This window comes from Hakea prostrata, chromosome 1 (genome assembly GCF_041222555.1).
Source record: "Hakea prostrata isolate BN-2017 chromosome 1, UWA_Hpros_2, whole genome shotgun sequence".
Taxonomy (NCBI): Eukaryota; Viridiplantae; Streptophyta; class Magnoliopsida; order Proteales; family Proteaceae; genus Hakea; species Hakea prostrata.
The window spans coordinates 77,076,984-77,104,552 of record NC_142600.1 but is presented as its reverse complement, the minus strand read 5'-3'; the positions used below and the strand labels follow the sequence as shown (position 1 = coordinate 77,104,552).

At 38.8% G+C, this 27,569-nt stretch overlaps 2 protein-coding genes across 2 annotated transcripts; both read left to right on the top strand.

The window, feature by feature from the left end:
* Positions 1 to 217: 217 nt before the first annotated feature.
* On the top strand, positions 218 to 10,278 carry LOC149030211 (B-type cell cycle switch protein ccs52A-like). Its single transcript, XM_089142529.1, has 10 exons — positions 218 to 1,061; positions 1,150 to 1,272; positions 1,483 to 1,587; positions 6,730 to 6,909; positions 7,158 to 7,220; positions 7,452 to 7,646; positions 8,847 to 8,948; positions 9,048 to 9,110; positions 9,183 to 9,251; positions 9,374 to 10,278. The coding sequence occupies exons 1-10, from the start codon at positions 504 to 506 to the stop codon at positions 9,425 to 9,427; spliced, it is 1,512 nt and encodes a 503-aa protein (XP_088998655.1). The 5' UTR covers positions 218 to 503; the 3' UTR covers positions 9,428 to 10,278.
* Positions 10,279 to 15,231: 4,953 nt separating this feature from the next.
* Positions 15,232 to 27,168, top strand: LOC149030210 (agamous-like MADS-box protein MADS3). Its single transcript, XM_089144736.1, has 8 exons — positions 15,232 to 15,413; positions 25,167 to 25,245; positions 25,440 to 25,501; positions 26,150 to 26,249; positions 26,339 to 26,380; positions 26,685 to 26,726; positions 26,823 to 26,968; positions 27,048 to 27,168. The coding sequence occupies exons 1-8, from the start codon at positions 15,232 to 15,234 to the stop codon at positions 27,166 to 27,168; spliced, it is 774 nt and encodes a 257-aa protein (XP_089000862.1).
* Positions 27,169 to 27,569: the final 401 nt, after the last annotated feature.

Here is a 27,569-nt window from a genome sequence, read left to right as displayed (position 1 = left end):
GAAAAAGAGAAAATGATAAGGGCAAGATTGAGAATGAAACTGAAAACACCCCGTGAGACAAGGGAAATGTGGTCCTTGTGGATCTTGGAGGCTAGGAGCCGCTTTCAAGCATTATTTTTCTCCGTCGATTAGCCGCGGCGAGTTTTGCATTTTACACTGGCAGAGTCACGAGTGACTTTTGACTCTTACTTTTCCCGGGAATGTGCAAATCTTGGATAAGTTTTCCCGGGAAAAGTAACAGTGACCCCTAAATATGCTGAAACGAGGTGATTAACGGTCACGTTTTTCATTTATTCTTCTCTCCTGGAATGTCTTGATCTTCTGGAGAAGAGTTCCCAGTAAAGAAAAGGAATGAATCGTCCGTGACAACGGAGAAGAAGCTGAGGCCGTAAGAGATGAAAACCCTAGTCAATTTGTGTTGCTTTCGCTACTTTCTTTTACATTTCCCTTTTCGGATTTGATTCCCTAAGTTCGATTTTGGGATCTAAGAAAAGAATTAAGCAATGGTGGACCCAGCAAATCCTTCAATCGAAGATCGATCAGGGATGGGAATGCCATCTTCTTCGTCCTCAAGGTCTTCTTCAACGTTGAATCTTCCACCCAACTTATCGCGAGACGCATTGACTCTGGAATCGCCTTCGTCTTCTTCTAAAAGCCATATAGATCGCCTGTTGGGCATTGGGTATCATCCTTCTCCTTCTAGAACTATCTATGGTGATCGTTTCATTCCCAGCAGATCTGCTTCTAATTTCGCTCTCTTCGATATCTCTTCTTCGTCGGATGGTCGTGATGATGGGTCTGGTACTTATTCCACTCTTCTGAGGTCTGTTCTTTTTGGCCCTGATTCGGGGGTTGCCTCGCCCATCACTCCTGAGAAGCAAGCTGGCTTCTCTGGCAGACATTCTCCATTGAGTCCTCCCAATGGGAATATTTTTAGGTATAAGACTGAAACCCGTCGCTCACTCTACTCTCTCTCCCCCTTTGGCTTCGATGACACTTCGCCTGGGGTTATTTCTAGCCCGGCCAAGACTCCACGAAAGCTTTCTCGGTCTCCTTACAAGGTAACTTTGCTATTCAATTCGAAATTTTGTTTATGTTATTGTATTTTCGTTTTGGGTTCGATCGTGGTTCGTTTTTGTGTTCGAATAGGTACTGGATGCACCTGCATTGCAAGATGATTTTTATCTGAATCTTGTGGATTGGTCATCACATAACGTGTTGGCTGTGGGTTTGGGCAACTGTGTTTATCTGTGGAATGCTTGTAGTAGTAAGGTAAGGCCGGTGTTTGTTTCCCCCATTGTTTTTGGTTCATTGTAGATGACTCTCTTGCTGATAATTAACTGATTAGGGTTAAGAATGCTTTCATGAACACTTCAACCTTTTAAATGCTGCTGTTGTATTTATGGAGTCCTTTAATTGAATTCCTGAATTCTTCCTCCTATTTTGAGATTAATTATATCCACCTTGGAATGCTGCATTTAGGTGACGAAGTTGTGTGACTTAGGAGTGGATGACAGTGTTTGTTCCGTGGGATGGGCACAACATGGTACACACCTGGCTGTTGGTACTAGTAACGGAAAGCTTCAGGTTGGATATCTTGATAATCTAATATCATAGTTGTTTGAAAGAGGAAATGCACTTTTGCAATTCGTGAACAAAGTTTATTGATGTCCCTTGTGTCTATGTACTTAACTTTTTATTTCATATTTAAGCTCTTATCAAAACCTACTAAATTCTTGGTTGGAAATTAAATTGAGATGCAAACTAGCTTCCAACTCCTTATTTTATACCTGTGGCCAGGCATTCTGCCTTCAAGATATCACATTTCTCATACCTTTGGTCTTCTTCAATTTCTTAGCGACAGAAGCAAAGTTTTACTATGAAAAATCAAACAGAAAACACAGTTTGTGAAGTACACAAGACTTCAGGAAACTAAAAGCATAGCTGACAGAGAAGAAATTTATGTAGGATTAACACCTACTTCTGATTCCTTCCTTTGCTAATGATTAGATTTGGTAGTAGTGGAGAGCATGCAGAGTTGTGCAGAAGTAACTGCCATAATAGTAATCTTTTTTTTTTTTTTTTTTCAACACAAGGGATCTGCCGTGGACTTGGGTCCTTTCAGTACCCATTTGCTTAAGTAAATTTAAATCAACTACCTGGGTTTTGATCAGTACAAGTTACTCTTTCAATTAGTGATGGATCCTTGAAACTTAGACATGACTTTATTATTAGAAGAGAGGTTTTAGGGAGCATGCCGATAGTAATAACACCTTCCATGGTGAGGTGTTCAGCATGATACAATCTTCAGAAGGTAGATCAGATGTGGAAGAAATGGTGAACAGATGAACACGACAATCAAGTTAAACTGAATGGTTGGATCATATTCCCATTGAAGAGATGTGGTTTGCTGGCAACTGTCATACAATTGTGATGGATGATCATGAGATAATTGGATCATTGAACCATCAAAGCTGATGCTTTTGGGCATTGACCGAGTGGTACCAATATTCTCAATTTACAAAATTCATGAACCAGTTTGTGTTAACACCCATTAATGCCACTACTATCTTGGACCTGCCTGAACCTAGTTAGGTATCCTGACGAAGATAAACTGGGTCAAGCTTGAGTTTTTAGAATCTCCTGGGAGTTTAGGAATTTGTGTTATTTGGGGAAAATTCTCTTTTAATTTTTTTTATTCTGTTCTTCAAGAAGTGTTTTTCTTTTTTCTTCTTTTGATAAATCAAAATGCATTAAAAATATGAAACAAGGAGTTACCCACCTGATGTGGAACCAGGAAGGGTAACCACATACATGAGATTTTCAAAACTAGACTGACTAGAAATAGGTAAACTACCAAATCTATTGCTTTTCATATTCCTAGCTATAAAAAGCAAAAAGGGGGCAACTTCGTATGGCCAAGGAGTACCCCTATGAGCTGGAATAAGACTAAGAAGTTCATTAGAATTCCACCACACTTCCTGATACAAAAAACCTAGATCATTTGCTACTTTCCATCCACTAATTATTCCATCTAGTATGGCTTCTAGGCAAGTTCCATATCCTTTCAGACCATTAGACCGGTGAATACAGCTTCCTTTGTTGGCCAGCGCTACACTTCATTCCATCTTCCTTGGTTGGGCTCTCTTGTTCCTGCCACAATTAAAGTGTTACACCAAATGAGATTCCAGTTGAACTTCTCTAAATTAAATTCCTCATTCTTCCCACCCAGACCTTGGTAGTGATTTCTTACCTCGAAATGCTGTTCAATGGCAGGAGGGTAACAATGAAACTCACTTGGCCAGAATATGACTGTATCCAAAGTCTTACGACTCTTACCTGGACTGAGCTTCTTCGTACCAAACAACATTTCATTTCTGGACTTCCAAATATAGTGAAAAGTTACAGACATAACTAATAAAATCCAGAATATCAACTGCTTATCCCATTTGAATTGGGAGCATAAATTAATACACAATCTATCAAGGAGTTAGCTCTAAGATGTTCAGTTCTGAGAGAAAGAGGACCAGCTGCAAACAGGTGCTTTGCAAAGGAACAAGAAAGCATGATATGCCAAATAGATTATTTATCTCCCCACAGATAACACAACACCCATTGGACAAATTCCATTTCTGAGTAACACAATTAACTAAAAATCCATTGTTTAGAGCTCTCCAAAGGAAATTTTTATATCTGGGATGCATTTTCCATTTTTAATAACTTTCCAGAACTTAACTTTTTCAATATCCAGAACTGAAATGTTTGTCGTGCAACTGAGAGCTACCAACTTGGTAGAAAACTTCAACCCAGTAACAAAAGGGCAGGTCCATTCATGTACGTTGTTGTTAAGACTTATCTCAGAAATTTCCGAGACAAAATGAGAGGGGAGCCACCTAAGGAGAGGAAAATTCCATTCCCGATCTCTTTTAGCATCCGCAACCAAGGAAAATGAGTTATTAATTTTCAACTCAATAGGCAAAGTTTTGGTTGGAATGGTGTGTATCCTGGGATCATGCCAGAAATAAGTTGTCTCACCATTGCCTGTGACTCTGGTGACAATATTGTTCAAAGAAGGCAAAACTCTAGCAATTCCTGACCAAATTCTAGAGCCTTTCTAATTCCAAACTTTTGGATTGAAAGGGGAATCAGCCGGAAAATATTTTCCTTTCAAAACCAGGGCTCATATTGACGAATTGTCATTAATAAGTCTCCAAGTCAGTTTATGGAGAAGAGCTAAGTTATGGGTCCTTGCCTCTGTAAATCCTAAGCCCCCACCTTCAACAGGCTTAGAAATATTATTCTTTTTAAAAGTCAAAACTTTATTCCCATTCCAAAACTTAGCAGCAATTGAATCCAGCTTTTTGAACAAACAGCAACAAGTAATTCAAAACAACCCATATAATAGGATGGTAAGGAAGAAAGGACAGACCTCACCAGCACCGCCCTTCCTACAAAAGAGAGATTATTAGCTTTCCAAGCAGAAAGTTTCCTAGAGATTTTATCTACAATGAACCCAAAATTCTTAATATGAGATTTGGTAGTAAAGAGGTAGGTTCCTAAGTATTTGCTAGTTAGGTCCATCTCCGGAATGCCCAGAATATTCTTACACCTATTCCTTTCTTCCTTGTTCACATTGGCACTAAAAAAGAGCCTACTTTTCTCCAAGTTAATATTCTGACCAGATAAATCAGCAAAAAGATCAAGGGCAGCTGTCACTATCAATATATCCGACTCAAGGGCTCTACAGAAAATAAAGGAATTAACAACAACAACAACAACAAATAAGCCTTGTCCCTAGGGATGTCAACGGTGCGGTTTCGGGCTAAAAAACACTCAGCCCAAACACGGCCCGTTAGCAAAATAACGGTTTCGGGCCGGTTTCGGTTTGGTGCGGTTTGGGTTCGGGCTAACTAACGGTTTGGCCTAACAATCTATACTCGGGTTGACTAATGGTTTGGGCTAATAATTTATGATATGCAAGAAAAATATTTACTTAATTTAAACAAACTTTGTACATTCAATTGGACATTCATACTTAATCCTTCTAATTGTCTTTTACAAGTAGTAGAATGACTATTTGATCTTTGAATTTATGCTCAACTTTTCAGATAGTCTATATCAACTACCTAATGGTAATATGATTATTCAAATAATATTTAATGTTAAACTATATAACGGGTTGTAAAACGGGTTATAACGAGTGGTGGTTTGGGTTCGGGTTGGTGCGGGTTCTGCCACCCTCAGCCCAATTACGGCCTATTAAGGATCGGTTGTGCCGGTTCGGGCTATAACGGGCCGGTCCGGTTCGATTTTAATGGTTCGGGCTGCAAATTGACACCCTTACCTTGTCCCAACTAAATGGGATCGGCTACATGGATTCTTGCCCTCCAATCAGTTATGTTCGAGGCCATGCTAGATACAAGGCCTAAGCTATACATGTCCTTTCTCACCACTTCTCCTAAGGTTATCTTAGGTCTACCCCTAGCTCTTCTAGTTCCTTCAATATGGATTATATCACTTCCCCGTACAGGGGCATTTATAGGTCTCCGTTGAACGTGGCCGTGCCACCTCAAACAACTTTCTCGAAGCTTATCACTTATGGGAGCAACTCCCAGACCAAGACTAATATGATCATTTCTTATCTTATCCATCCTAGTTTTGCCACTCATCCATCTTAGCATCCTCATTTCTACTACACTGAGTTTATCTATATGATTCTTTTTAACAACCCAACACTCTGCACCGTACATCATAGTTGGTCGAACAACGGTCCTATAAAATTTTCCTTTAAGCTTTAATGGAATACGCCGATCACATAAGACCCTGGACGCACCTCTCCACTTCATCCACCCTATTTTAATTCTTTGGGAAACCTCATCCTCTAAATCACCTCTTTTATTTATGATTGAACCTAGGTACCTAAAACAATCACTCTGAGGAATCTCTTTATCGTCAAGTATTATCACCTCATCATCTACCCGATCATGACTAAAGTTACAAACTAGATATTCTGTCTTCGATCTACTAAGTTTAAAGCCTTTTGATTCCAAAGCTACTCTCCATGATTCCAATTTGGTATTAATCCCCACTTGGGTCTCATCAATCAACACAATATCATCCACAAAAAGCATACACCAGGGGACCTCATCTTGAATGTCTTTGGTTAATTCATCCATTACTAGTGCAAATAGATATGGGCTTAAAGTTGACACTTGATGTAGCCCAACAGTTATCGAGAACAAGGTTTAAGGTATCCCACGATACCATGCAATACTAGCCGATACGTATCCATATTTTACCCAACCGATAGGATACATCTCGATACGTCTCTCTATTGAATTACACTAAAATACATTAGCCAGAGCGATACAATACTCGATACAAGACGATACGTCTCTTAAAATCACCTGACCGATACGATACTTGATACCGATACTTTAAACCTTGATCGAGAATTTATTACTTTAAACCCCCAATCTTCTTTCTCTGTCCTTTCCTGGAGTCCATGGAACTTGTTGGGAATCTTTATGAAGTCAATCTTGAGACTGAAGAGTCTGTAATTTTTATCTGAAGCAGTTGCTATTAGCTCATTAATTATTAAAGAGTGTCTCATTCTTCATGCCTAATAATTGTATCTATGTTACTTTCCCTTTTTATTGGATCTATTACAAATTATCAAATGATAAATAGCATGACTATCAATTCATTGCTTCTAAAACTTCTGTGCAGATTTGGGATGCATCACACTGTAGGAGGATAAGGACTATGGAGGGCCATCGGATGCGAGTTGGGGCTCTTGCATGGAGTTCATCCCTGTTGTCTTCAGGCAGCCGGGACAAGATTATTCTTCAACGAGATGTACGTGCTCAGGACGATTTTGTAAATAAGCTGGTTGGGCACAAGTCAGAGGTTAGAATATGAAGAATCTTGGTGCAACTTCTCTATTTCCCCCCCCCCCCCCCCCTAGTTTTGATATTTGAACTCCATTGGCGATAGCTTATGTCTGGTCCTGAATGCATTTATATCATTCTAAGTAGCTGCAGTTTGGTTCTCCTTTAAGTTTTATGCCTGGATTCTTTCATCTTTAATGGTCCATTATTTTAGATAATATTTCACTAATTTATTGAATGAGAACAAGTAAAATGGCTTTGATGCAGGTCTGTGGACTGAAGTGGTCATTTGATAACCGTGAGCTAGCCTCTGGTGGAAATGACAATAGAGTGAGTGATTTTGGTTCTAGTATCTTTTCTCTCTAGACCCCATTCCTCTCCTTCCCCCCCCCCCCCCCCAACAACCCAAAAAAAAAGAAGAAGAAGAAGAAGAAAGAGAAAGAAAAGAAAAGAAAAGAAAAGAAGAAAAAAAAGGAAGAATAAATTGCATTGATTTATTGATTTATGTCTCATATTCCATGGACGATAGATACTTCAATCTTAAAATTTTTCTCTTTGCAGCTTTTTGTTTGGAACCAACATTCAACCCAACCTATATTAAAGTACTGTGAGCACACTGCGGCTGTAAAAGCAATTGCATGGTCCCCACATATTCATGGACTTTTAGCATCTGGTGGAGGCACAGCAGACCGATGCATACGTTTCTGGAATACAACCACTAACTCGCACTTGAGTTGCATGGACACTGGTAGTCAGGTTATTTATTTGCCCATATTGTACCTTTTTCATCTCACGAGGAGATATTGATCTGATATGTGGTTCTGTATTTTCAATAATATATTAATGTGTGTTGGGGTACATAAATATTTTGGTGAGGGTTCAACTAGATCGATTCTCATTTTTTTGGTGTACATGGCTTAATATATTGATTGGTGCCAGGCAACTACAATGGTACCATGTTATTTTCCTTGCCACTATTCTAGGATTAACTTTTAAAAAAAGTTCTGAATAATGGTTAGATGAAACACACAGGTTATTTTTTACTGCGAATTTGAAGTGATGCACTATGGTCTAGAATCTCTGGTCAAAAAAAGAACCTTGCATTAGGGGTCGATTGCACTTTTGATGAGAATACTCAAAATTTGTGGAGGACAGGTTTTGTGAAACCCAGGAAATTTTCCTAACTGAAAAGTAGAAAGTATGGGAATTAATGTAATACAGAATTTGAGTAATCAATACAGCGCCCAAATCAGACCTTTCCCCTGAGAATAAAATCCTGATTAGGAGAATAACTAGTACAGCAAATCAGTTGGTTAGATCAGAGAAGACCCAGTCAAGTTCTGTGGGTGGTGGAGATTGAAGGTCTGTGTAGCCACAGGAAGAAGCCCCAAACTCAGGGAAGTCTGGTTGTGGGATTCAACAGCTGTCAAAGGCAGCCTGGCTGATGATGTGGAAGACTTTTTATTGGACCGATGGACCTTCACATAAGGTAGTGCTGCTCTGGCTAGAAGCATCAATGAAGAGAGGGACCAAGGCAGAAACGAAAAGATAGGGAAAAAACTACTTTTCTTTTCACATTAACAATACTGGAGTTACTGCTCACTTGGTCTTGTTGACGTGAATAGTGACTTGGGGGCACATATGGGACAGCTTTCCTGGAGAACAAGATACAGATACCCTTCATGCACACACAATTGAGTAACTAAGCAAATATGATTTGATACTAGTGACTGTATAACCCCCCAACACCCCCCCCCCCGGAAAAAAAACACAAGGGAAAAGAATTAGAAGAGAAAAAAAAAATAAAGTGGGATACTATGATCTATATTTAGCAGTTTATGTGTTGAAACCAATCTTCAGTGGCTTGCACACACAAGAAAACATATTCTTTAGTTTCTTTGTTCTTCATTTTACTACCATAATGCTATACTAATCTCCACTGACACCATGATTCAGGTATGCAACTTGGTATGGTCTAAGAATGTCAACGAACTAGTCAGTACCCATGGCTACTCTCAGAACCAAATAATTGTGTGGAGATATCCTACTATGTCAAAGGTATTGGACTAAAAAAATACTAAAAACTTTAAATGAAGTTGTAGACTTGACAACATTCCAACTGGTTTCTCTTTTTTTTCTTTTTTTGGTTTACTGTAGTTGGCAACGCTTACGGGGCATACATATAGAGTTTTATATCTTGCGATCTCACCTGATGGTCAGGTACTTAAGAGTTCCATTCTTTGAAGCCATCTTTTACTTCTTTTCATACATTTAACACTTCTTTGTCATTAGACAATTGTCACTGGGGCAGGAGATGAAACACTTCGATTTTGGAATGTGTTCCCTTCTCCGAAATCTCAGGCAAGTACTTTTCCCGTTCCTGACAAATGGTCCAACTCTTTCTAGTTCTTTTCCACAACATATACATCAACTACACCTATTTTACCTTGATGCATCTATGCTGATGAAACTGTGAATTACAGAATACAGACAGTGACATTGGAGCTTCATCTTTTGGAAGAACTCAAATCCGTTGATTTTACTGCCACCTAATGTCAAGTAGGCAATGCTGTTGGTGCAACCGGAATTGCCGTTTTTCAAGGTTTGGCTGTAATTTTGTAGAGAAACATCTTACTGGATTGGTTTTGACCAACCCAACATGATTAGAGATGGATGGGATGCAGAAGAGCACTGACAGTGCAAGGGAGACTGGTGAAATCATCTCCAGTGGTTCTGGGCAAATCAGGATTGTTTTTATTTGTTCACACCTCTCAGATATGTCAATGTATATTAGGTGTCATTGGCAGTCCTCCCTGGCTTTCCCCCTACATTATTGTACAATAGATGTCAAAGGATTACTGGGTTGGGTGAGAAAACCATGATCTACCTGTGATTCTGTAAATAAATTAAAAATTTCTTGCATATTCTTATTTATGTACAGATCCCATATTTGTCCAAATGCTCACACTAGCAATTTATCTAGCCTGTGATCTTCCAGATTTAGTTGGCAATTTAGCATTAATGAAACAGGTTATTCCCAAATTCTTTTGTCAAAAAGTACTCTTTTCTTTTTGGGTAAATATCACTTACCTCCCCTCTTACCTGGACAAATGGCACTTACACCCCCTCTTAGTTGGATAATATCACTTACCTCCTTTCTTACCTAGCAAATATATCAGACACCTCCCCCTCTGTCAAAATTTTCAGTTAAATTTAACTTTTACCGTTAAATATTTTTCTAAAATCCCAAACTACCTTTGGATAAAAATATTTTTTATTTTAAATCCTAAATTTCCGTAATCACCCTAACAGTTAAATTACCCTCAATTAAAACAATTATTAAAAACCAAAATCAAAACTAAAATCCAAATTATCTTTAGTTATTAAAAGCCCAACATACCCTTTTTTTTTTTTTTTTTAGTTTATCAAACTAAGATAGTAGTACCCTTTCTTTTTTAATTACATTTTTAATTTTACTTGATAGTATTTGTTTTTTTAATTGTTTGATTAAAAAAAAAAAGGCATGTTGGGCTTTTAATAATTAAAGATAATCTGGGTTTTAGTTTTGGTTTTTAATAATTATTTTAATTAAGGGTAATTTAATATTTTAAATGTTAGGATAATTAAGATAATTTAAGGTTTAAAATAAAAAAATTATTTTTAGCCAAGGGTAGTTTGAGATTTTAGAAAAATATTTAACGGTAAAAGTTAAATTTAACTGAGAAAGTTAACAGGAGGGAGGTGTTTGATATATTTGCTAGGTAAGAGAGGAGGTAAGTGATATTATCCAACTAAGAGGGGGTGTAAGTGCTATTTGTCCAGGTAAGAGGGGAGGTAAGTGATATTTACCCTTTATTTTTTTGTGTTAGAACTTGTCAAAAAGTACTTGTGTCATACAGTTAGAACAATGATGAATTCATGGCACCCGGTTAATGCCCTAGCCCCAGAAGTTGATTGATGCTTGTAATGCCTTATCCTTTACCCCCCTGATTTTGTTCCGAGGCATCTGAGTTTCGGTCCAAGGCATTTGCAGTCAAAACAAAATGACATTTACATTTGTCTCTCTTGAAATATTAAGAAAAAAAAAAAAAAATCAAAGACAAAGACATATTGTCATTTTTATGACTAAAATACCTTTAAATTTTTTGAAATCTTTTCTTCAGAGTTATGACTTATGAGACACCAATCATGGGGAAGCTAAGCTAGGAAATAGTAACCTTCATTGTATTTTCACAGTCTCTGTCTCCAAAGAAGCTTCTTATCATCGTTGTGATACTTTATTGATATCATCCTGATACCAAATACCATGTTCTGAGGGTGGTGATTCCACTTTCCTAACACTTAGCTGCTTTTGTTTGCTAGAATAAAGGTGGGATGGGAAAATTCTTGAAAAAAACAAATTTTTTCTTACTTTTCCTTTAAATCCTAAAAGTGTAGATTGTTTGGTTGAGTCCGGATCTGCAACCCATCTCTATGCTTCCCTGACGGCTTAACTACTACAAAAATTTATGGGCCCACAGGGATTGGTGATGTTTTTTATTTTTATTTTTGTGTTTTACAAAAATCCCTGTGGGCCCCTCACATTTTTGTGGTGGTTAAGCTGTCGGGCACAGAGTGCTTCCCCGACGGGTTGTAGATCCGGACTTTGTTTGGTTGCTTTGGGTGAGAAAGTTAGAGACACTGGTGAGGTGGCAACCTAATTTTTTCACCCCAAGCATTTTCAAAATCCCACAAAATATGTTGGACTTTGTGGAAAAATATGGAAAAGTAAAATATGGAACTCATAATTATCACTTTTCTACAAAATATCTTCCTTTCCTTTTTTTCTTCTTTCGCCTCAGTACGCATGGAACCCACATGTTTTTTTTTTCTTACCCCCTTTTCTGCCCACTCCACCTTTGCAAACAAAGACAGCATAGCTAAAAACCACATATTGTTTTTAATCAGAATTCGGTTTGGCCGAGTTGATTAGACCGGAACCAGTGATCCGACACCAAATCCTATAACTGACTCAAATTAGTTAACATCTTAACCCCTAGGTCAGGTCATGACAAAGAGCTCCTATTTCTCCTCTTCAATTGACAATGATATGCATGACTTGGGCTTGCAGGAGGCCACATTTGGTCTTCCCATTAAGACATGTGTTCATACTTCTGCAACTTGGAAAGTTGCAAGTAGAGAGATGATTTTCTAGTTTCTTTGTTTTTTTGGTCAAAATAGAGATATGATTAAACAGATGAAAACATGATAAGCTGACATTGAAGGTCATGAACGGAGTTATTGGCGTGTGAAGATTCAAGCAGGTTGCTGGGTTACAGGAATCAATAATCAATAATTAAGTAATGGTTGGCATTACGGACTATTTTGGGTTTTGGAACAAGAGAGAGAGAGTCCGACGTCGACGAATTTGGATGGATTACTTTTCGTCAAGAGAGAACAATGTGCACCCCTGATAGTTTTGAACCTCATAATAGCTGGTGGACCCAGCTATTAAGATTAAACTATCAAAAATAAAAATTTCAGTGGCCCTCATGTGGGTCCTTCCCCCTACTCAAGGTTCAAAACCATCAGGGGAGCACATTGTTCTCCCTGATAGAAACTTAATCTGGGTTCGACACCAATAGTTATTTTTTGCTCTCCCTTTGTCTATGGTTCTCTAGTTGTCACTTGATGGTGTAAAGTTTCACATTGACTGGTAGGGCCACCCACAAATGACTAGCATGTCACTCAACACATACCCTAATTTTTTCTTATTTTTCATTTTTCTTCTCATTTGCTTATATATGGCTAGGGGTGTCAATGGTGCGGTTTGGGGCAATTTCGAGCTGGGCCTAACAGTTTCAGGCTGAAAAACACCTAGCCCAAACACGGCCCATTAACAAAATAACGGTTTCGGGCCGGTTTCTGTTTGGTGCAGTTTGGGTTTGGGCTAACTAACAGTTTGGACTAACGGTTTAGACTCGGGTTGACTAACAGTTTATAGTGTACAAGAAAAAGAACAAAAAGAAATAATTGAATATCCTACAACAAAAGCCAAAATTCTATGGAAAGCAAAGTTCCTATTGGTCAATTTCAATTTTCATTAAAAAATCGATCCATCCTATAGAAATCAAGAACCTATATATTAAGTAGTAAAATGACTATTTGATCTTTGAATTCAGGCTTAATTTTTAAAATTGTCTATACCAACTACCTAGTGGTAATATAATGATTCAAATACTATGTAATGTAAAATTACAAAACGGGTTGCGGTTCGGTTTCGGGTTGGTGCGGGCTCCGCCACTCTCAGCCCAAACATAGCTCATTAAGGTTCGGTTTGGCTATAATGGGCCGTGCGGTTCGGTTTTAACGGTTCAGGCTACAAATTGACACCCCTATATATGGCCCAAAATTGAGAAGCTGACCCAATGCTTGGCTGGCCTCCCCTGCAATCTAGCTATGGGCGTCTAATTGTCAATTTGATAATTGAGTATGTATCCTCTGTTCCTAATAGGTATAAGATTGTGTTCCTTTCGTATTTTAGGAGGGGCTCACTTACGAGGATTAATAACATAGATCACAAGTGGGTATTCCTTCTAAACTCATGTGGTGATAAAGGTGTGAGGGGAACAAAATCGAAGGGTAGAGGATCCCAACTCCAATTTTAATTGGGCTCAATTAGTTTCAGTCTAAGAATGAGTGTAGATGGACCAATATTCCTTTTGTCTAGGAATGAGGGAGACCACTACTTGTAATCCCACAAATGAACTGATGTGCCATGGACTTGCAATTTATGGGTTAGGTTTCTCAAGCTTTGTGGGTGTTGTATAACATTACCTTCGTACCCTGTCAATTTGTATTTAAAGAGTCTACATTGTCAATGTTCAAAGGTAATCCCTCTTCTAAATGTGTGGTGAAAGGGCATATGGGGTAGTTGTTAAAATGAATGCTAAAAAATCACAAATAGAATCATAAAACAAAAACAACACAGAAGAATTAACGTCATTCACACACCAACACAATGTTTGACCTCTACAGGCGAAGAAGAAGAACTTTTACTATGAAGGAAGAAGATTATAGATAAAATCTCTCAATCAATTGCAACGACAACATTACAAAACTCTCACCCAAAATCCTAAAGTGAAAATCTAAAGTCTCGCAATGACCTAATAAGAGAACTTAAGGTACATATCTATAGATTCAAACAAGGTATAAAGTATCACACTATACCATATGTTACAAGACGATATGTATCTATATTTAAAACAATTGATACGACACACATCGAAATCTCTCTAATTATTATTATTATTATTATTTTTTAAAGAGCATATATTAATGGATTGTACTAAACTATATTGGTCAATACGATACAATACTTGATACGAGATAATGCATCTCTTAAAATCACTTTGCTGATATGATGCTATAATGTATTTAATCCAACAACAACCTAGGTCCTCTATTTTCATCTTATATCTCAGGAATCGAGTCATTCAGATCGCCCACCAAAAAATATATCAATACACGTCCATCTTTGAAGTTAGGTATGAGAATTTTAGGTCACACATAACAGTAGCATTATCCTCTCGGAGGGTGTTGAGCCACACTCATATTTCTTACCCATCTTTAGGAGCAAAGCGTGTGTTGTGACAATTTCCTCACTCTTCATCACTCCCACCTTCTGCCATACCACTAGAATCTAATGTATTGGTCCAATGGATGAAAGATCTCTCCCTACTTACAGGAACACCCGGAAAAGGCAGAAATCTTGGGAGCAGCAAAAGAGTGGAGAGAGAGAGAATGAATTGAAAGCACAAGTTCAAAGAGCAGTATCAGACCCTGATACGTATGCTACAAAGAGTGAGAAAAGAGGAAATAAGGAGGACTTCCAATTTGTTATAAGAAAAAGCACTCACTGTGAGTGATGGTAGTAAAGGTAGTATGTATTATTAGGTCAAGTCAAGAGCATGCAGAGCTTCTTGGCCACATTCTCTTATTTGTGAAATCTCCCACTTTTAGCAGAAAAGAATGATCAAATTTCTCTCTCTCTTCCGTGTAAAATCTACGCCGAGACTGACTAATTATTAGATTTATCATTCTCTTCTCTTCCATCTACTACTATATACACAGAAGAGGAAGAGGCAGAAATAACTGAGACAAATTCTACGGAGAAAAGAAAAGGAAGTGCGAAAGAGGGTGAAGAGACACTTCAAGAGAAAGACACAGACATATGAACAGTACTCTTTTCTCTCTTTTTATTTGTCTGTGGTCCATCCAATGGTCGATCGTTATTTAAGTTGTTGCAGTTGTTCTTTTTCTTCTTGCTTGATAGATCGAGATAGAGGAGATTGAGTGCAAGATGGGTAGGGGAAGAGTAGAAATGAAGAGGATCGAGAATAAGGTTAATCGTCAAGTAACCTTCTCCAAGCGGAGAAACAGTTTGCTTAAGAAAGCTTACGAGTTATCTGTGCTGTGTGATGCTGAAGTTGGTCTCATCGTCTTCTCTAGTCGCGGCAAGCTCTTTGACTTCGCAAGCGCTGGGTAAGATCTATTCTTTCTCTGTCCTACGTTTTTAGGTCAAAGGTATTACCTGATCTTACCATTGTGATACTGGTTAAGATTAGGGTTTTGATTTAGATGTGCATCTTTACTTCTAAATGCGATTTTTTCATTCTGCTTTACATATGTTCTTTTTTTTCTTTTTTTTCTTTTCTTCTTTCTCATTCTCGGATTAATCGATGTTTAATGATTTCTCTGCCTGTCTGGTGCATGGTTTGCCTGATCCACTCCTATAATCCCTGTCCACCTCCTTCTTTGGAGTCCTGAAGGCAAGGGCTTCTAATGGGGAATCGACACGTTTCACTGTACTTTGAAGCCTCTCTGTCTTCCCCCGGCAACTGGCTTGAGAACGCGGCTTTTCCCATGAACTCACAGTCTTTAGATCTCCGAGCAAGATCTAGGGCTCTTCTACTCTCTTTCTCTAACTCCGTGTCTCTCTGTGCACCTGTTTGTGGATCTGAAGAACTTAATGTGAGATCTGATCTCAACCCAACGCATGAAATCGTGTGGATTTAAAGAAGTGATCTTCACTAGAAAAATGATATCTGGGTTACCATTTCTAAAGATGTATGTATATTTTCGTGGTCTTCATTCTAGTCTTCTCCGCAAAAAACTTCGAAGACCTTTTTTCATTCAAGTTCTTTCGTCTCTTCCCTTATAAAGCATGGCCCGGTTGCAGATTTGTCAAACTTACTGTAGGAAAATTTTCTTCAGATATTTTCTTCTTTTTCAACTTTATATACTATCGACACCCCCACTGGTTTCCAATCTCTCTCTCTCTCTCTGATTTCAGTTGCAGACATGCAAGTGAAAATGCTAATAATTTTGTGGCATTGTTAAATAGAATTTCTTTACGTTGCTTGAATATGGATTAGCGTATGAATAACTATCTCACTGATATGATTTGCATTAAGTTTTTATTTTTCTGACATAGCATTAGAGAACTAGAAAATCGTTTCACCCGTGAAGAAAGGAAAAAGCGTGAATACAATTCACATCCCACGAAGCAGATGAAGAAAAGGAAAGACCAGTTCGGTTATATATGAAGCAAAAGGCAGTCCGATCCATTAGATAATATAGCCAAACCTGCACTGCATGTTGTGACCAGGGGAGCAGATCTTTCTTTTTTTGGTGAAAGTGACTTCAGTCACTGAAACTTAAAGAGATACAAAGATTCAAACCCGAACCCCCCCCCCCCCCCCCAAAAAAAAAAAAAAAAAAAAGAAAGAAAGAAAGAGATACAAAGAGACGATCTGATTATGGACATCAAACAAGGTCATCCAAGCTAAAGTACTGTTTAATGCCAATAAAACGTTGGAAGTAGTATTGTAAATACAATAGTAACCAAAAGTTCATGGGATACAAAACATGTATCCTCCATTGACAAGTAAATGCTAGAACAAGCGTAACCCATTGATAATCTAGAGACCACTGGCTAACAGCATCTCCGATCCGCACGCTTCAACTTCCAATAAGCTTGGCAGAAGTGTCTTGGTTACAAGCAAACACCAAGGGCCACTATAGAGATCATCAACACCCCGACATGGTAAAAGAGAAAAAGATCCTGCCAAATCTGAAGAGTAGCAATACAATCTGTCGCTAAGGCATAAAATATTGCAGCAATTGGATCTTGTTCAGCAGCAATCAAGCAAGAAGCATGGTAGTCCATTAATTAACCATCCAAGTAGGCAAACCCAAAAAATGTATGCTCCAAGGCAAAGAACGTGGAGCTCGTGCACAGACCCATCCGAGCACACGGTAGTGCAAAAATTAACTCAAGTATTTCCTTTTCAATCCTGACTATGCCTTCCTTGTTCTGACTCTCGAGTTTCTTCTCATCCATAATACCGAGGACACTGGAAGGAGATCCCAATCTAATGCGCCAAATCCCATCCTAGCAGAGATGGGGCTTGGAGCTTGGTGGGAATGGAGAAAACACTGGATGCAGTCCAAGTGGTTTTGAAAACAATTTTTCTGAAGAACCAGCTGCTGTTTGGGGTCAAAATCATCAGTCTCAGAGGCAGCATCCATGAGGAGAGTAAGAAAAAACTGTAACATAAATGGTGTGATACCAGAAACAAGAGAAGAAAAAGAGGGAAAAAACACACTAATAGGGTGGAGATTGACACACCACCACGGCAGAGAAGAGTCACGCCATAGGGCGGAGAGGCTACATCTTGAAAATTAAGTCGATTGAGGGGAAAACCTTCTTTAGAAAAAGTAGCAAAGAGGCAGACAGGCGGCAACCCTAGAGGAACAGATCCAAAACACAAATTTGTACACGAGAATCTTCATATGGAAGTTCAACCTTTACATAGACGCCCTCAGGGAAGTGTAGTAGATCTGGCTTATCCTATAATACTTTCTTATTTCTCAATTAAGCAGGAATTGAAGTTTAGTGTGCTTTCAACCTTTGTGGTATTAATCTTGGGAAATTTTTGTGATCTCATCCTAGGAGCAATCACACATTGAAAGAAAAGGAGAAAAAATTGAATACAAATAGATGCAAGACTTTTATGTGGAAAACTCTCAAGTGGAAGAAAACTATAGTCACCAACAATCCACTACTTTCAATTGTAAAAAATCAGTTATAAAGATTGTTCAGTTGGTACCAATTACACTTCTTAGAGAAGAGGTCATGGGTTCAACTCTCTCTCTGATGGTATATGTAATATCCCGTTCCCTATATATGTATAAATGTTTTTGTAATACAGGGAAAGAAGATTTACATATTTATATCAAAGCCCTAGTCCGAGATATAATCAACACTATACATCTCTCAAGGTAATTTGGACCGTTGGTAATGAATTTGAATGCAATTTGGACTCTTCTAAAATAATTTTCAGCTCAATGCTCACTTTGTGCTTGTAAACTTGGTCTTAGCTCACTTTGTAAGGGAACTTTGCTTGCTCTTTTCTCTGTGGGGGACTGCCACTCTCTACAGTCATGCAAAACCAGGCCACATATATAACAAGAAGTGTCATTTCAAATAGCAAGTAATTTTTGTAAGATTTTTTTTTTTACTTTTTTTTATTAATGGTAGAAAGGTTTTTCATTTATAGGAGGGCAAGAGCCCAACAAAGGAAGAGAACACCTCATGAAACCATGGGGAGGAAAGTGGCCACTCAATCCTAGAAGAAACGATGAGTGTCTTCCGGGCTAGGGAGTGGGCTAAGCCATTACAATCCCTAGAAATAAAAGAGAAGATACATTTTTCAAATTCCTCCAACAAGAGTTTAATGTCAAAGAGAATTCCACCAATTTGTATTTGGGGATGAGGTTCTTGATTCAGTAGCAACTTGATAAGAGTTTGGTTATCCGACATAACTTCAATATCGTGGAGTCCCTGTCGATGACATTCAATCAATGCAGTTCTCATTGCCAAAGCTTCCCCCACAAGTGCATCCCCAAAGTCAATAGGTTCTGAGATTGCTTGATGTAATTGGCCCAACTAATTCATGATCACAAAGCCCATTGCTCCCTTAGAAGCTTCAAGAGGAAGAGCTGCATCATAGAACACCCTATGAGCTTGGTGGGTAGTAGCATCTTCCTGCTCCTCACTATGATTTCTCAATACATATTGGGTCTCATCAATAGAAGGTGAAGGATTACTAACAGCCCAAAATTCAGCCCACATTCTCTGGGCTTTCTCAATTGATGGGATCTCGATGTAGCAAAGGGAATGTAACCATTCAATAATCGAGGGGGGATTCTATGTAGGGACCAAGTAAGAAAGGGAGCTACCAAACCAGACAGCCTTTGCAAACTTGCTGCCCAAGATAATCTGATATGTTGTCTCTAGCTCAGCTCCACAACATCGACAAGAGGGGTCAATTTTAATTTGTCTTTTGATGAGGTTTTCTCCAGTAGCCATCCCTTTAGTACATAGTCTCCACAGAAAAGATTTAATTTTAGAATCAAGGCTGCACTCCAAATGAGTTTCCATACCTTTTTGGGAACTTCATCCCACTTGTGAATTCGTGATGAAGATGTACAAGTCACTTGTTCTCTCTCCTGCTTGTTAACTAGAAAATGATAAGCCAAGTCCTATCTGGGACTCTAAGTGGATAAAGACCCTCCCGAACTCTTCTATTCAAAGTCCTAAACCGATCAACTACACTTACAACAAGGTTGCAGATCTGATTGATCCAGTGACTCATATCTGGAAAAAAGATATCATTGTATAGCTCTTCTCGGCTTCAGAAGCAAGGGAAATTCTAAAGATAGCTCTATGTTGTAAGGAGAGGGAAGACAAACAGCAATGGCATGGGACTAGCACGGGTGTCTTCACAATTAAAAGTACCTACCATCTCCTTTCTAATCTCCGGGATAGTAAGAAGCAGCTCCAACCTTCTTCATCTAGACTCCATGACTGGGACTTGATAAAGCCGGCCACTTGGAAATCAATATGGAATATCAAAACATTGCCCAAGATCAACCACTTCATGTAGAAATGTTGTGCCCAAGGTCTTGCCACTGGAGTAAATTTGAAGAAACGTAATATCCCAATCGATCCCTGCTGCAGGCGCTGTGGACACCCAGAGGAAAACACTGATAATTTTCTATTTGATTGTCCACATTCCCGTGCTGTTTGGTTTGGTTCCAACCTGTCATTAAAAACATCGCTCTTGGACTGTCCCAAACTTCCTCAGATATTGGCAAATTGGACGATGAAGGTATTTCCCTTGAAATCTGATAAAAAGGAAACATTATCATTATTCTCCTTCATTTGTTGGTCTATTCGGTTGGCTAGAAACGATCTCACTTTTGGGATGCGATCACTCAAACTAGAGGAAATTATGGAGCAAGCTCATAAGGCATTCTCTGACTTTACTACCGCAAATCCAGGATGTTTCTCTCCTCAAGCAAATCCACTTTCGGTTCAAATCAGCAGAATTCGGGCTACCTCTGAGTCTCCTTATTATAAGCTAAATATTGATGCAGCACTGCCTTGCAATACACAATTTGGAGGAGTGGGGTATATCTTACATGATCACCGAGGTATCCCCATATTTGCAATTTTTAATCAGGCCAGTGTTACATCGGCTTTAATGGGAGAAGCTATAGCATTGATGGAAGGAATCAAATTTACAGTTCAACAATGATTTCTACAATGTGAAATATAATCAGATTGTCTTCAGCTAGTAAATCTGATTAATGACCTGTCTCTTATTCCTCCGCTGGAAATTCAGGATATCATTGATGAAATGAGATACATATCAAGAGATTCATCTTTATTAGCTTCAAACATATCAGTAGGGTCGCAAACCTAGTTGCGAATTCCCTAGCACAGCATGCCCTGTCCTCAACAGGCCGAACATTTTGGCAACTTGCTGAATCTTGGCTCCTAGATTTATGTAGTCAGGATGCCGTGTGTAACCCTGCTTTATCTCTCAATAAACTTTTGAGTTACCAAAAAAAAAATGGTAAGTAGACTTGGTCGAATATACTCCAATACGGGTTGGGCCCCATATGTGCCTATCCTCCCTTTGGTTGAAACTCAATTGTATATCTCTAATTGGTTGTTGATCCCTGCAATTAAAGACTTGATTAATTAGCTCAAAATCCCATTGACGAGTGTGCCTATGAATAAAATTTGCGACTTTCATAATTGAGCAATGAGGCGGTTTCTCAGTTGAGATTTTGAAGCTTTCTTACCCACTAACCCATCTGATGTCCCATATGTGAACTTGTTCCCCATTTCCAATCTCCAATATTAGTCCCTCCTTCAATACCTCCTTACCAACAAGAAACTCCTCCATGCCCAAGAGGGCCTATTCCTTGCCTTAGCCTCCATAAAATCCGTATTTGGGTAGTAGATAGCTTTAATGAATCTTGCTCAAAGAGAATCCGAATTTTGAATCAACATTCATGCCACTTTCCCTAGGAGGGCTCTATTGTGGAGCACGGGCTCTCAAAAACCTAGCCCCCCATTCTCCTTAAATTTACATAATCTGCTCCACGAAACCCAATGCACTTTCTTCCCATCTTCTCTTTGTCCCCAATAGAAATTGCTAAAACTCTTACGAATTGAGTCATGAGTTCCCATTGGTATAATGAAGTCTGAACCCATGTACATAGACATTGATGATGCAACTGATTTGATCAAAACTTCACGGTCGACATGTGACAGATATATATTTTTCCATCCTTGGGTCTTGGCCTTTGTCCTTGATACTAACTCATGAAACACATCCTTTTTCGACACCCCAATTTTAGTGGGCAACCTCAGATACTTTGTTGGTCCATCACTTTGCTTGACAACTAAGACCCTGGCAAACCACCTTCTAAATTTGTGAGGTGTATTTGGGCTGAAAGTTATAGTGGATTTTTTCTTGTTGATAGCCTACCCACTAGCTACACAAAAGAGGTCCACACAACTCTTAAGGTTGTTTACTTCCTCAAGTTTTAGCTTCGAGAATAGCAAGCAATTATTGGCAAATAGAAGGTGGGATATAGGTGGAGCTTTCCCCCTTGACTCTAATGCCACTAATAAGATTCTCTCCTTCGGCCTTTTCTAGCATCCTGCTTAATACCTGTGAGCATAAAATAAAAACAAAGGGAGACAAAAGGTCCCCCTGTCTAATGCCCCTTGTTGGAGCAAATGAATCTTTCTCCACTCCATTAATCAACAAGGTGTAAGAAACAGGAAAGTGATAGTTTTCATAATAAGGTCAACCCACTGATTACAAAAACCCATCTTTGTGAGAGTAGCTCTGATAAATTCCCAACTAAGCCTATCATAGGCTTTTTGCATATCTAGTTTGATGGCCACATATTTCTTTTTTCCTTTTTTCAGATTTTTGACACAATGAAATATTTCATGTGAAATGAAAATATTATCTGAAATCAATATTTCTGGCACAAAAGCAGCTTGGAAGGGTGAGATGATACCTGATAGAGCTGTCTCCAGTCTCTCCACCATAATTTTCCCAATGGCCTTGATTGCTACACCTCCAAAACTTATAGGCCTGAATTGTTTAGCAAGCTCCGGATTCTTCACTTTTGGCATTAGGCAAATATAAGTTTGGTTCAACTCTACTGGCAAGGATTTATTAGTGAAGAACTCAACGATGCATTTGTACAACTCTTCCTTAGTTGTGGACCACAACTTCCACAACTGCTGATAGAAGATGGGTGGGAATTCGTCAGGTCCGGGGGCTTTTAGGGGGCCCATGCTCATGATCACTTTGTGTACTTCCTCTAGAGAAGGGATTGCACATAAGTCTCTATTCAGCTCATCCGATATTACTGGTTGCACCGCCTCCAGCGCTTTGGATATGGCTTCCAGATTATCACCCTCTGACTTCACTGCTTTTTCAAAGTGATCTACTAATACCCCCACAAACCTCTTTTTCTGATTCAAACCATTTACCACTCCCATCCTTGAGACGTAGTATCTTGTTTCTATGTCTTTTTTGTAGGGTAGTAGCATGGAAGAAAGAAGAATTCTTATCTCCACTCTGTAACCAAGAAACTTGGGATTTTGTATGCCAAAGTTCTTCTCTTTCAAAATCCTCATTTAGCTGTTGTAATAATGCATCCTCCTCAGCCAAGTTATCTTCCGAACTTGGACGATATTGTATGGCCTCCAATTTCTGTTTCAAACGTTTAATATTCTCTTGTATGATCCCAAAATCTTCCTTGTTCTATTTTCTCAGCCTCTTTTTTGCAATTATTTTGTCTATGAGAAAGATTGCAGACTTCATTATTACTAATACTCTTATTCCATCCTTCTTGAGCTACTGGTTTGCAATTCAGATGCCGCAAAAAATCGAAAGGACAGCTTACCAGACACTTTCCCACCATTTGAGTCAAGAACTAAAGGATTGTGGTTTGAGTTGATTGCAGATTTGATGACCATAGCTGCATTTTCAAACATTATACTCCAATTTACATTTGCAACTGCCCTATCGAGTCTAATCTTAATGTTCTCTCCACCTTTACGCCTATTAGTCCATGTGAAAGCTGGTCCATTGAAGCCAAGATCAAGAAGATTGCAATGGTCCAGAACATCTTGGAATGCCTCAGCTTCCCTTGACTGTCTCCTATTCCTTCCATGCTTTTCAGACCAGACCAAGTGGGAATTAAAATCACCCACACAAACCCAAGCTTCACTCCTTGAGTCACCTATCTTCTTAATGCAGTCCCACACTTGTTGCCTTTTTCCTTTCTTTGGATCCCTGCAGACACAAGTTAGGTGAAACTTGGAATCCATATTAGTGTTTACATAGGTATCAATAACTCTGTTGCTTGAGGAAAGAATCTTAATTGAATAAGGGATTGGCCCACATTACACAAAGCCCACCTTTGGAACCTTCTGAATCAACTGTCCAACAGCTCTCAAATTTTAGTTTCCTTCTTAACCTTTCCATTCTTTTATGGTCACTCTTAGTTTCAATTAAGAATAGAATGTCAAGCTTCACATCTTTGGAGAGATTGGCGAGAGAACGAACTGCACACGGGCTCCCCAACCCCCTGCAGTTCCAGCTTCAAATTTACATGATGACCTGTGGGACTGAACCCCAGTCTCCACGGGTGTGAGGCCTAAAATATGTTGGCTCTCAGCAGTACCTTCTTCCTCTTTACTTGATGCAACTTCCAGTGAAGTTTTTCCATGTCTTGCCTTTTTAATCTTCCCAAATAGTTTAAGGCGAGGGGAGTATGGTAAAAGGTGGGTACGAGATGGTTTGCCAGGGACCAAATATGGATGACTCATTTCTCTGTGATGACCCTGCATGATCACAGGGAGGGGTGGATCAACTTGGTTTGATGGTTTAGAACCAAGTTAACTGGTTCAAGATTGGGTACAAGTTCATTAATGACCGGCTTGGTAATGTTGGGTGTAAGATGTTGGGACTGAAATGACTGATAATATGATTCAGTGTTGCAGGTTTGTTTGGGTTCAAGTTCAGGTAGCATTAGAAAGGTTGGGGCAGGTTCTTTTCATGCTTCTGTTTTCTGTCACTGCATGTTTTAGGAATTGGAGGCACGGTTGTTATTGGTGCAGCAAAAAATGGGTTTGAAGATGAGGAAGTGGTGGGGTCCATCGGGGTTGATAGGTGGAGCTGGTTTAGCAAGGTCAATATTGCCTGATGATGTTTAGGGTTGCATTGTATTAACTCTTGAATGGAATAGGTCAGTTGGGAAGTGTGTTTCAGAAAAAAGGAAATTTTGGTTGACATTGGTCTATGTGTCAGGGCAGTGAGATGAGGGAATAAGGGAAAATGTTTGGTTGATATGAGGATTTGATAGAGAGACGATGATTTGGGAATCAGGTTTTGGGAAGGGGTTATCAGCAGAAGTACAATTAAATCATACCTTCATGGCACTTATTTTCATGGAGCTAGCCCTGGGAAAAAAAACTTACAGATTAATAAGATTAAGGTTAAGGTAAAGACAGTCACAAAATGTCTCATATTCTAGCAGATCAAGGAGCAGATCATGGTCTTTGATCCGCTAGTGAATATTCATTTCTCATCTAGTAACAGATTTTCTTTTCTTTTGAAGTATGGAACTAAATAGAGAAATAGTTCTTGTATTATGAGAAACAAATTTGACTTCTATTGAATTTTAACTCGTGCAATTATATAGAGATACAATGCTTGGAGCGCCATGGATACAGGTACAAGAATATGGTTTTATCTGTTTCTTTTGTGTTGGTGTTCATCCCTCTTGCGTTATACATCTAATCATGTGATTATTCTAACAATCCTTTGTTTGATAAATTTTCAGAATGAACCAAACCCTTGAGCGATACCAACAATATTGTTACATATCTCCAGACACTGCTAATCCTGTTGGTGAAACTCAGGTTTTTGGTTGATGGAATTTCTCTTAATGTTAATTTATTTTGTTTCTCCTGTTTGGGGTTCCACTTGTTAATGCATTTTCTCCCTGAAGCATAAACCTTCTGAACCTACTTTTCATGATGTACATACATATATGTAATTGAGCTTCAGAATTGTGCTTGATTAGGGTTATTAATTATCACATTGTTTGCTGCAGAGCTGGGACCAGGAACTCCCTAAGTTGAAGGCAAAATGTGAATCACTTCACCGCTCACAAAGGTTTTTGCCGATCACAATATCACTCTATAGGATAACCCCGTTAGTTGTTCAAACTCTATATGATAACTTAGAGGTTGTATGGTAATGTTCTTGTTTCTTGTTTTTAGTGAGTTTCTTCTTCTTCTTCTTTTTTAACAAAAACAGCTCAAGTCGTGTATGTTAATCTGGTCCATTTCTTGTGTTTCCATTGCTGAAACGAATCGACACTTTGGCAAAGTTTTGAGCCCACTTTGTGTTCTTACAGGGGGAAAAATGCTTCTCTTGAAAATCTGGAGGGCCTTCTTGTCTTTTTGTCATGTAAACGTAACTACTTATTTTGAAACCCTAAGAGTTCAAGTTTCCTCTTTGTTTCATTGGTTTTTTTTTTTTTTTTTTTTTTTTCCTCTCTTTTTTTATTCTTTCCTATGTAACCATACATGAATTCAGCACCCAAAAACAGTAAGAAACAACAAAAACACAAGGAAATGGGGAAAATATTTCATATGCAAAACCAAGGAAACGAAACAGAACGTCGCCATACAACCCTTTAGTGTAGCATTTAGCATTTTTGCTAAGCATACTGCAGCACATTTCTTATATACATATGCCATGACAAACAATTAAGCTAGTTAAACTATGAACACTGTTCTTGTTGGCAATTTTTCTAAGGCATTTGCTTGGAGAAGATCTTGGTTCACTTAACGTCAAAGAACTGCAAACACTTGAGAAACAGCTCGAAAGAACTTTGTCACAAGCCAGGCATCGGAAGGTACGTAGCTGTGTTCTGATAAATATACTCTACTTCACTGTAATTATGAAGTTGAGATCCATGAATCCTTTAAAACTTTCTTGGTACAGACACAAATAATGACGGAACAAATTGAAGAACTCCGCCGAAAGGTATGAATTTATCAGAATTAGAAACCCTTTACAAGTTTTTTCAACTTTAACCGGGTTATCAAAAAGAGGACTTTCTTACTCTCATACTTGGATTCTCTGAAAGTTTATTTTATGGCCATAGATCTCCTATGAGCAGCTAAAACTACTTGATTTGGATCCTGATAATTAAATTTGAATATGCTTTGAATCCATGAAGGCCATTCCACTCCCTACCTTGTGATCATGGATCTCCTTTGTTGCCGTAATTTGTCTCTCCATCTTCTCTTTCCCTTTAAGTTTTTAGCTTTGTGGTTTATGCTTGTAGGGACGTCAACTTGGAGATTTAAACAAGGAGCTCAAAGAAAAGGTTTTGTCTAAGAATGGCGACCACTGCTCAAGGAAGCACTTTTACACTATAGTTTGTTACCGTGCTCTTAATCAATTTTGTCTGATATTTGATTAGTTAATTCAGATTGAAACTGAAGGACATGGTGCTCTTAGATCCAGCCAGTGCTCATGGGAGACTACTCCAATGGTTGGAACCAACAATCTTTGTACACTGCCTTCCCAGTCTAACCCTATGAACTATGAACCTGTTTTGCCAATGGGGTAGACTCTCTCTCTCTCTCTCTCTCTCTCTTCTGAGTTTTCTGTGATGTTCAGTTCCAATTTGTTGTTGTTGGCACAGGAACGACAACTTTATGCCACCAGAAGGAACAAGTATTCCACAGAGAATTGCTGAGGAGAGTAGCTTCATCCATGGATGGATGTCTGAAGCCTTGGCTACGTTCAGCACTAGTCCCAAATGATATGGTTGATTGTATTCCATATGGTTACACATGGAATTTGCAGAGTTGTTGATTATTGTATTTTGCCTCAGGTTTGGCAGACCTGATGTCTTTTTTTTCCTTTTCTTTTTTATTTTATTTTTTGGAGGGGGTGTGGGTGTGGGTGTGGTGTGGTGTTGGGATAAAACGGCAGATCTGATTTGAATACGATTAACGACTGGGTTTACTTAGTTTTTGGAACTCTAGCTTTTTGCACCGTCTCCAAAAGTGAATACAAAGTTGATGAGATCAGGTAGGGAGTTTGAATGCTTGTATTGATCCTCTCCAGCCAGTTGATCACCTGTGTACTCATTCTGTTACTCTCACAGTTGGTTTGCTGCAAACTTGCCTGTGGTAGTCAGACAGGCCCATGTGTGAGAATG

Bases quoted from the DNA above. Each gene is read 5' to 3' on its own strand.
- LOC149030211 (XM_089142529.1), top strand. From the start codon at position 504: ATGGTGGACCCAGCAAATCCTTCAATCGAAGATCGATCAGGGATGGGA. The intron at 1,273-1,482 runs GTAAGGCCGGTG...TGCTGCATTTAG, and splicing joins GGAATGCTTGTAGTAGTAAG to GTGACGAAGTTGTGTGACTT. The intron at 1,588-6,729 runs GTTGGATATCTT...ACTTCTGTGCAG, and splicing joins CTAGTAACGGAAAGCTTCAG to ATTTGGGATGCATCACACTG.
- LOC149030210 (XM_089144736.1), top strand. From the start codon at position 15,232: ATGGGTAGGGGAAGAGTAGAAATGAAGAGGATCGAGAATAAGGTTAAT. The intron at 25,246-25,439 runs GTTTTTGGTTGA...TGTTTGCTGCAG, and splicing joins ATCCTGTTGGTGAAACTCAG to AGCTGGGACCAGGAACTCCC. The intron at 26,969-27,047 runs GTAGACTCTCTC...TTGTTGGCACAG, and splicing joins GAACCTGTTTTGCCAATGGG to GAACGACAACTTTATGCCAC.